The sequence below is a fragment of the Rhagoletis pomonella genome, unplaced genomic scaffold (assembly GCF_013731165.1).
Source record: "Rhagoletis pomonella isolate Grant_MI unplaced genomic scaffold, Rhpom_1.0 Rhpom_scaffold_03837, whole genome shotgun sequence".
NCBI lineage: Eukaryota > Metazoa > Arthropoda > Insecta > Diptera > Tephritidae > Rhagoletis > Rhagoletis pomonella.
The window spans coordinates 3249-12972 of record NW_023462388.1 but is presented as its reverse complement, the minus strand read 5'-3'; the positions used below and the strand labels follow the sequence as shown (position 1 = coordinate 12972).

Below are 9724 nucleotides of genomic sequence, written 5' to 3'. Positions count from 1 at the left end.
ATATGCATAAAACACAGTCTTAGAAGCGAGGCTTTCGACATACTGGTGAATGAGGGCAAGATTAGATACGACGAAGTAGACCAGAGTCTTTAAGTTCTAAATTTAAGAGATGTTATCATATCGTCGCTACCATGACAATGTATCGAATGTGAAATGGGCAAAGAAACTGTTGTAAAAAGTGTTTTTAGAAAAAGTGTGGAATTCGACACTTTGTTAAAGTCAGTATCCTTTGCTTCTAAAACGACTCGCAATTTGACGATTTGCCCATTTGCGTAAATGCATGCGCGAGGTATTGTAATTGAAAAACCAATTTCGCACATTCGATAGTTTGACATGGTAGCGACGTTATTTAGAATCCATTAATAGTTGCTTATAATATAAACGATCCATAATTTCTAAAATTAATGAACCAACAACCTTTTTTTAAACACACTCTATTTACACTGTTGCGATAAGCAACTTATGAAAAAAATGTAATTTACATTGTCTTGTTTTTCAAAATTTTTGCTGAAACTAAAACTAAAAACTATTATTTATTTTTTTTTTAGTATAACCTGTTCAAACCCATAATCGTGTTTTTTTACGCCTCCTCACCGGTGAACGCTTCAAGTGATATTCATTGTCATCATCGATCTGCAAATAATCCACGAGATTTTCCCACATTTCTTGCTCTCTGCAAATACGAATTTCGGCACTAGAAGGAATATTTCAATAAAGAAAACAGCAAAAGCAAGCAAATCCGCCAGACAGCGCAAGATTAAAAGTAAAACGCAATGGTAATGGATGCAACTCAATCCCAACAACCATCTCCACAATCTGTTGGCCGCGAGTTCGTGCGCCAATACTATACTCTACTTAACCGTGCGCCAAACCATTTACATCGTTTCTACAATAACAACTCTTCGTTTATACATGGCGAATCGACTTTGGTTGTTGGCCAGCGCAATATCCACAATCGCATTCAGCAGTTAAACTTTCATGATTGTCATGCCAAAATAAGCCAAGTGGATGCTCAAGCGACCTTAGGCAATGGTGTTGTTGTTCAGGTGACTGGCGAGTTGTCGAATGATGGCCAACCTATGCGCCGTTTTACTCAGACCTTTGTCTTAGCATCCCAGTCGCCGAAGAAGTACTACGTTCACAATGATATCTTCCGTTACCAGGACATGTATTCGGATGAGGAAAATGATGGAGAAACGCGGTCAGAAAACGATGATGAACATGACCAACAGCAACAGCCGGCTCTAGCTTCTACTGCTGCTCCCGGAAGTGAACCAGTCGTATTGCAAGTGGGCGCTGGAACGGGGGCTGTAACTGTGGAACCACAGCAACAGCAACCAATTCAACAAGCTCAGCTTTCAGCGCAGGTAGTGGCCACACCAGCAGGTGCTGCGGTGTTACCCCAGCAACAGCTAGGCGCACAGGCTACAGGCGGTGCACCACAGCAACAAGCTATTTACTATTCAGTGCCAGCTGCTGGTGGCCGCCCTGTGCCTTTATTGGCAGCCACAGCACCACCGCAAGGAGCAGCCGCCGTGCCATTGGCTGCACAATTTTCAGCTGCAGCACCCACCCCTAGTGTACCACAACAGGTGCAGCTGAATGGCGTTGTTGGCCATGAGGATATATTGTCGGCTGCAAATCAGCAGCAGCAGCAGCAACCAGGTGCAGGACAACAACAACTAGTCGCACCGACTGCTTCCCCTGTGGTCCCGCAGTCCGCAGGAGGTAGCGTTAATGTACCGACACCCGTTATTGCCGCTCAAACTGTCCCTGCTGCTGGCATTGCTGCTGTGCCAGTTGCTGCATCCACTACAATTCCACAGAACTCGGCTGCAAATATAACCGGCTTCCAACAATCAGCCCTGTTGCAGCCGCATGTACTTCAACAACAGCCATTGCCGCAGCCATTGGTTGCACAAACGCTGGCATCACAACAACCAACGACCGTAGAGTTCGAAGATGGTGGCATTAGTCCTCATTTGACCAGTGGTGTTGAATCAGACCCTCGCACAGGATCGGCTAATATATTAGCAGCAGCAGCTGATAATATACAAGTTGTTGATGATTTTAAGGCGATTAATGAACAACAGCAACAGGAAAAGTATGAAGCCGCTAAACAGCAACAACAACAACAGAACGAACCAAAAACGTATGCAAATCTCTTTAAGTCGACTTCATCCTCGCCGAGCGGTTTCGTTACTGCTGCCATGCAGCAACAGCAGCAACTCCAACAACAGCAGCTATCGTCTAATAATACGTATCAGTCGACGACAACCATTTCCTCTACCACATACTCACAGTCCAACACCAACACTACTTCTTCGCTCTCGGTTTACAATACGCGCAACAGCGATTCTTCATCATTGCGGCTAGATAACAACAATTTTGGTTCGGTTTCACAAGGCGGTCCACTGCCGCAGCGTAGCAATACAACCCGAATCAATAAAGGTAAATAAATAATGATAACCTTTCCTTCCTATCTGATTGTATGTTTATTTTTGTTAGAATATGAGCCGCGCCGCACCAGCAATGCGCAACAATCTGACAACCAACAGCTATTCTTGGGTAATATACCACATCATGCTTCAGAAGAAGAGCTGAAAGCATTGTTTAGTCGCTTCGGTCAGGTACTGGAGCTTCGGGTTATGTCCAAGGCGAGTAGTGGCAAGTTACCACCTGGTGCAAGGAACCCACAGAATTTCGGCTTTATTACTTACGAAGATGCTGAGTCAGTTCAAAATTGCTTGTCCCAATGTGTAAGTAAATAGTTTTACCCTTTTAAGGCTATTTAAAAATCTATCAAAGATTGAATTTTCAAAATTTCAAAAAAATGCTAACACTGAATCTAAGGTGATGTTATTAGATCAGGTGATCAATTTTTTTTAATTCGCGTCACGGTTTATAATGTCAAATTGAAACTGTTTACAAGGCGAGTTCATCTTGTTCCGATTGTTTTCATTGGCCTGTGACATGAGTTTTTAAAATATTGCACACAAATGCTTAGCGGAAACAAAAACACCAACCCAAACAAACCACTACTACAAAGCCCATAGACTAATTCATTTCAAAAAGCAACCACCGAAAATGTGAAGCCTCTGCGCTGGGGTATGGCACCGGTCAGTTTGATATCTGATGATTTTGCTACCGTGCTGAAAGTACTACTTCACAGACATCATGTCGTAACCGCTTGCACATCCTATTACCAATCAGTAGCAGAATCCTTTGCCACTAAGCATATCATATCATACATTTATAACAGCTGTCAAGAACTGGCACATTCTTTTACATATCGTCGACTGGGTAAACGATTGTCGTATGTTAATTTCGGTAGGTTGTGGGGAATCGCGATTGAAGTTTGGAATACAATTTCTCAAAACCGCGAAGATAGATTTTCTCCAAAGTCTCTGAAAATGTTACTAGTTGGTTAATTGGTTGGTTGGTTGGTAATGGTTATTGTTAATTAGTTTTGAGTTTATGAAGGATTTCCTTTAGAAAAATTTTGTCGTAAGCGCCATTTGACCGCAATTTGGAAGCCACTTTGTATGAAATACGACAAAATGTGATCAAAATTTCTACTAAATTAACGACACTTTTTACTCAATATCTCGGAAACTAAAGGAGATATCCAAAAATGGAGAACGTCATTTTTAAGATATTGATTAGTTTAATATGACTGCACCACTAACTAAATTGTTACTTAATTATAGAAAAAATTGTCAATATCTCGGAAACTAAAGGAGATATCTGAAAACCAATAACACCAATCGAAAGACCGTATTTCAAAATATATAACTGCATCTAGAACTAAAAATCGTCAAAATTGCGCTTACAACAATCTTTTACCCAGTCGACTATAATATATTATATTAAAAAACAAAAAATTATGTTCAACAATACGTATACGTGCATGTGTTTTTAACGCTTTGTATGTTAGAACTTTTCTTCCCATTTTGTTTGCGATCAATCTCTCGTTCCAATAACCCTTTAAATGCTTCAAATTCTGCCAAAATTACATGCCAGACCTTGCACGTTTCAACGGTTTTGTCGGCCAAAAACCAATTTGACAAAATTTCGGAGAAAACGTAAAAAGTTAGTCACTTTCGATAGAGAACATTCCAAATAACATTTCCCAGTCCTCATCACTTTTCTTGCACAGCGAACGCCCACTGTTGACCGGAAACAGAATATTCGAACACTGCTTATAAATAAATTTTCGCTCTCTAGAAAGATCGTGACGGTTTTAAGTTAATATTTTGATTTATTTTGGAACGAATTTCCGCCATATTTTGATTTCTGCATTATATTCTTAAAAAGTAGTGATGGATCCGCATACAGAAGGTAATCGTGCATTTAAGGGTAAATTTTTTTAATCCTTTTATTAAGCAAAAGTTCAATTTAAATGTAACGGAAATGGCGGTTTTCAACGAGTATTTTTTTGTTAATTTTTGTGAATATTAAGGAATTTGTTGTATCCCCGGGAGAGATCGCGTTATTATTCTTTGTTTAACTGAAAGCTTAGAAATTTGGCTAACATAGTGTGAAAATGTCTATCTGCAATTTGCACAAAAACTAATTTGTGATTTTAGAAACCGTCTGGGACTTTTTACTTGTCATCACTGATATATTACTTCTGACTTCCAATTTACAATAGTTGCGTTCCTTATCTCCCAGAAATAGTCAGAAAAAGTCCGAAGTCGTCAGATTTAGTCCAAAAAGCGTTCCTTAAATCGAAAATGACGGCAAAAATGAGAGCAACACTTCAGTCCGAAGTAGTCAGATTTAGTGAGAACAATTTTTGCTGGCAAAATCTTGAAAAGTGCCAAACTCAACTGAATTTAAATTAACGGAAATTAAGGAATACGCAAAAAGTGATTATAATGTAAAAAAGTAAAAAAAAATGAATTGAAATTGGAAGGAGGCAAAAAATAATTGATGTAGTAACCCAACAAGCAAAATAAACTTAAAGAAGGTTTTTTTTTAAGTTTTCAATTATAAACATTAAGCTTACAAAACGTTGATTTTTTGTTTATAAAACGCTTGAAAGTAAGCGTAATATAATCGAAAAGGAACATTGGTTATAAGCGTAGAAATATAAACTTGTAATAAATGTTCAAAAGAAAGCTTTTTATAAGCGTAAAAGTGTAAACTTATAATAAAGGTTCAAAAAAAGTTTTTTATAAGCGTATGAATATAAAACTTACTAAAAAATTTCAAAAGAAAGCTTTTTATAAACATTTTTATAACCCTTTATTTAAAGATATTTCATAAAAAACTCATACATAGATTGCTTAACATCTAGAAACTAAACGAAATGCGAATTTTCGGCGGACTCATCTACAGTCGCGAAAATATAAATAGGGAATAGACATTTTAGCATACAAATTCACAATAACACATACAAATTAAGCATTAAAAAGTTAATTATTACATCTTGTTGCGTGCTTTCAATTACTTGCGGTTATTGGCAAATTGGAAAAGCGACATCGATGCAGCTATATATTCCGCTTCATCGCCGCCATTCTCATTGATGAACTTTTCTGAAAAAAATTTAATACATTTTTAACTGAATGTTAAACTAAGAAAGGATAAGGGGAACTCATCATTTGAAGACTCGAATGCTCCACCGATTAGCGCAGCGGGTCCTGGATTGGACTTTTTTTTACCACATCGGTTTTATTTAATTTTTTCTTTTAATAATATATTTTAAAAAACGTAAACACGTCACTTACGATTGAAAAAATTTTATATTTACTACTTTATGTCGTTGGCATTTACATTTCATTTATAAGTTTAAGTTATTTATAAACATTCGCTCTCAAAACTTATTAAAGGTTTATTTGAAAAAACTTTTAATAAGCTTAATATTAAAAATGCTTATTTAACGCTTATTATAGCAAACTTAATTTAAGTTATTTTGAAAAACGTTTACTGAAATGCTTGTTGGGAAGTGTTTATTGTGCTTGTGTGAATGTGTTTTGTACATACATTTCTATACTTATTTGACGTTAGTTTTGTTGTTGCCATCCTTTACTTTTTCCTGTTATTCTCTTTTAGTGAGAGCATTTTGTTTACGCTCTGGCATTTTGACACTTTTCAGATTTTAGGTCAAAAAGATAAGGAATGAACCTAATAGTAGTTGCGTTCGATAACAAAATTAGCCAACACCAGCCAACAATCAAAATCAAGAGAGTAAGCGAAAATTATCTCCCAAAGAGATGAAAAAGCAAAAAAGTAAACGAACAGGAAATTAGCCATTGCTTGCAAAAACCGGAAGAAGAAGACACACCAGCTGACTTTGTTTATGTTTTATTTGTAAACAAACTGAAATTCATGTTGCCTCCATAGAAGAAAAAAGGAAACTGAACGTTCAGTGTTCGCCAGGAACATTTCTATAAGTAAAAACTAGTTGGCGCTATCATAAAGTCACATAGCAGGCAGCCAAAAAGCATATAAATACTAAAACTCGGAAAATGCAATTTTGTTTGTTACAGAAATTGCAACCATATGTTTTGTGATCATGTTTTCGTGTTGGATAATTTTTGATGACTAAAATTTTGCCAGTACAAAATGAACGCTTCTCTTGCATCAAAATGAATGCTTGCTCTCTCAATTTTTGTGTGTTGGATAATTTTTTGTCGTTATCGAACGCCATCCAGTAAAAATTTGTTTTGGGTAATAGTTGCGTTCGCGTAGCTGTTAATTGTTCATGTTTAACCAAAACTTACAAGTTTTGCGTTCGCGTACGCAAAAAACTTGCAAAGTAGGGCAAATTGAGAGAGCAAAGTGACATTTCATTTTGTGGGGAGCTGCTGGTTTCTGCTGGAAAAATTTTTGCCAACAGCAATTTGCCAACAGGAAAACAGCTGATCAAAAACAGCTGGTTGGCATTTACGCAAATCACAAAATTGAATTTGATGGTTGGGAAGTTAAAAATTACAAAATGCGACTAATTAAACTTGTAAGAAATAAGTAGTTATTTGTTTAATCAATAAACTGTGTCAGTATAACACTTTGTGATGACTTTTCGTACGTTTTAAATTTTACACTTTTGAATGTAAACAAAAATTATATCAGCAGTTCGTCTAACTTGCAAGTTTCTGCAAATTTTCTGTTCGCGTACTATTTGGAATATTTTTCTCTTGTGAGAGAACTGGAGATTTTAAACGAACGCACCTATTATTGAATATAAGCCCTCGATATGTGAAATATATAAAAATTGTATTTCAACTTATACAAAAAATAAAATCTACCTGCGTTACAGCACGGTGGGAGAGGGGGTAGGGGGTGGCCGCGACGTAGCGAGATGTGGCGCCAGGACGTGGGCCGCCGCGAAGCTAAGCAAATTTAATGTTTGAAAGGGCAATAATGCCAATGGATTTTATTTCGCTTTTGAAACGGTAATACTGTCAATTGACTATATTTCGCACCAGGGTGGGAAATAAAGTCAATTGACTTCACTTCTGTTGATTAACTCGTATTACTCCGTTATTACCTGTCACCCCGAGGGACGACCGCTGTTAAGAAAAAATCTTTTTTCTATATTTTTTTGCGATGTTGCTTTGACCAGGGTTTGAACCCAGCTGCTGATGAGTGAAAGCGCGCACTGCTTACCACTACACCACTGCGGTATATGGGGTATGGAAATATCCCTTTTCCCTAGCAGTAAACGTTTTAGTGTGGGCAACAATGATATTTTTTAAATAAGGCAGATCGGAATATAGCGCTCTCTGGGAAGACATTACCTGTAATTATTGTACCTCATCGAAAACATGCTCGATGCTTTTATTCTCATTCTCAATATGTTCTTCTTGAGAACGTTCCGGCACCTTTTGTTCTCGTTCATACTGTTCTCAGTATTTTGTTTGGATTTTTTAGTGGAATGTTCTTGACAATACATTTTGTTTTCATACATAACTAAAGCAAAACCGGAACGCGTTCTCGGACCCTGATATAAAGGGAACGATATGTAAAATGTCGGTTTATGGAAAGGAGCTTTTGTATTATGTTCTTCTTGCAACTATGGAATATTGTTTGTCAAGGATATGTGGAAAAATTATCACATACCTATCTTTTATACGTAAGTTTTGCCTCAAATGGAAAATGATTTAACTTAATTAATGTTTTTCTTACGTGCTTCAGTGAACAAATCCATAACAATCGACAAATTAAATTACTCAAAAGCTTTAGGTCCAATAGAAAGTTATGGCGGATTTATCGTTCTACGCCTTTTCCAGCAGTATTTCAGAAAAACACAAATGTATTTCAGAAAAGTTCAAATGAATTTCAGAATATGCCGAATGTGTTTTTCTGAATTTCATTTGGCTTTTTCTGAAATACATTTGGCCTCTTCTGAAATACATTTGAGCTTTTCTGAAATACATTTGCCCTTTTCTGAAATTCATTTGGCCTTTTCTGAAATGCATTTGTGTTTTTCTGAAATACGGTTGGAAAAGGTGTAGTTCTGAACTTGACTTCCCAGAGAGAGAAACAGAACAACAACCGCTTGGAAGAAAAGTTCTCAACTAAAACGATGAATCCGCCTTTACTCCAAGTTTGATTAGCTAGAAAATTCAGTGTTGCATTCGAATCTGGTAACAACGTTTTCCAGTTCACTTCGTGTTCATAGCGAGCTTTCGGATTAGTAAATTTCTTACGATGGATTCAGCAATAGTCTCAATTATGTTTATGTCTCAAAACACACTCAACACTAAACTAAAATCTTATTATAAATTCCATTACTTTTTCGCAGCCGCTTTACTTCCCCGATAATTCTCCCGATGGTCAAAAATTAAACGTAGAAGAGAAAAAGCCGCGCATCATACGTCCAAACGATATGCCACCACGACAGCCGATGGGCGGTAGCAGCATGGGCGGTAATATTAACAATTCACAGCGCAACATGAGCGGTGGCCCACCAACTCGTTCCCTCTCAAACTCTGCTGGTGGAACAAGTGGCATGATGCGCAACACTGGCGGTAGTGGTACCAATACTAACAGCATGTCTCGAGGTCAATCTACCGGCGGGGGTCCACGTATCGGTGGTTTCAATCGCAGTGAGAATCGCAGTGGTCCAACGAATGGTGGTGGTCCACAAGTGCGCGGAGGCAATCAAAACAGCACACAGACATCAGGAGGTGGTGGCAGCAGCAGCTACGGCACACGTCGCTAACCATTAATATTCTTTTATCATCCACAACAACCGTCGCGCTACAACACCGTAAACGCTGCAGTTGCGACCACATCAACGACAACAACACCACCAATACAGGAAAATTTGACACAGCAGTAATCTTTATAAGATTATATGAATTTAAAAAAAACTGATTTGCGTCGTGATGATGACTTTAGGAAACAGAAATTTTTTATTATTTTTGTATTAGTGGAAATGCTGTTGCTTCCAAAGTAAAAGAAATGGAAAGCAAGCAGGAATTACAAATACAACCCAAATCGGAAATTTTCGAAAAAAAAATACAAATCAAACCATGCAACTATTTTCTTTTGTATGACAAACTTAAATTATTATTGTTTCATTATACCAATTTCTCTCTCAAATTGTTTTCATTCATACTTCTTCCACATTACGGTATAATGTTTTCTCTTGTACTACATTGCTCACAAAATTTAGTTTATTGTTTTTATATATTGAAGTAAATTTTTATTTAATATTTTAATTTATACAAACAAAACAAAACAAGAAAAACAACAAAACTAAGCATTCTCT

At 37.1% G+C, this 9724-nt stretch overlaps 1 protein-coding gene across 1 annotated transcript; it reads left to right on the top strand.

Moving 5' to 3' along the window:
* The first annotated feature begins 562 nt into the window (after window positions 1-562).
* LOC118754401 (ras GTPase-activating protein-binding protein 2-like) lies at window positions 563-9519 on the top strand. The gene is made up of 3 exons (XM_036489270.1): window positions 563-2451; window positions 2509-2759; window positions 8753-9519. Exons 1-3 carry the CDS (start codon window positions 774-776, stop codon window positions 9170-9172), a joined length of 2349 nt encoding a protein of 782 aa, XP_036345163.1. The 5' UTR covers window positions 563-773; the 3' UTR covers window positions 9173-9519.
* The last annotated feature ends 205 nt before the right edge of the window (window positions 9520-9724 follow it).

Excerpts from the sequence above, each read along its gene's own strand:
- LOC118754401 (XM_036489270.1), top strand. The coding sequence starts at position 774 with ATGGTAATGGATGCAACTCAATCCCAACAACCATCTCCACAATCTGTT. Across the intron at positions 2,452-2,508 it reads TACAACCCGAATCAATAAAG|AATATGAGCCGCGCCGCACC; the intron begins GTAAATAAATAA and ends TATTTTTGTTAG. Across the intron at positions 2,760-8,752 it reads AAAATTGCTTGTCCCAATGT|CCGCTTTACTTCCCCGATAA; the intron begins GTAAGTAAATAG and ends ACTTTTTCGCAG.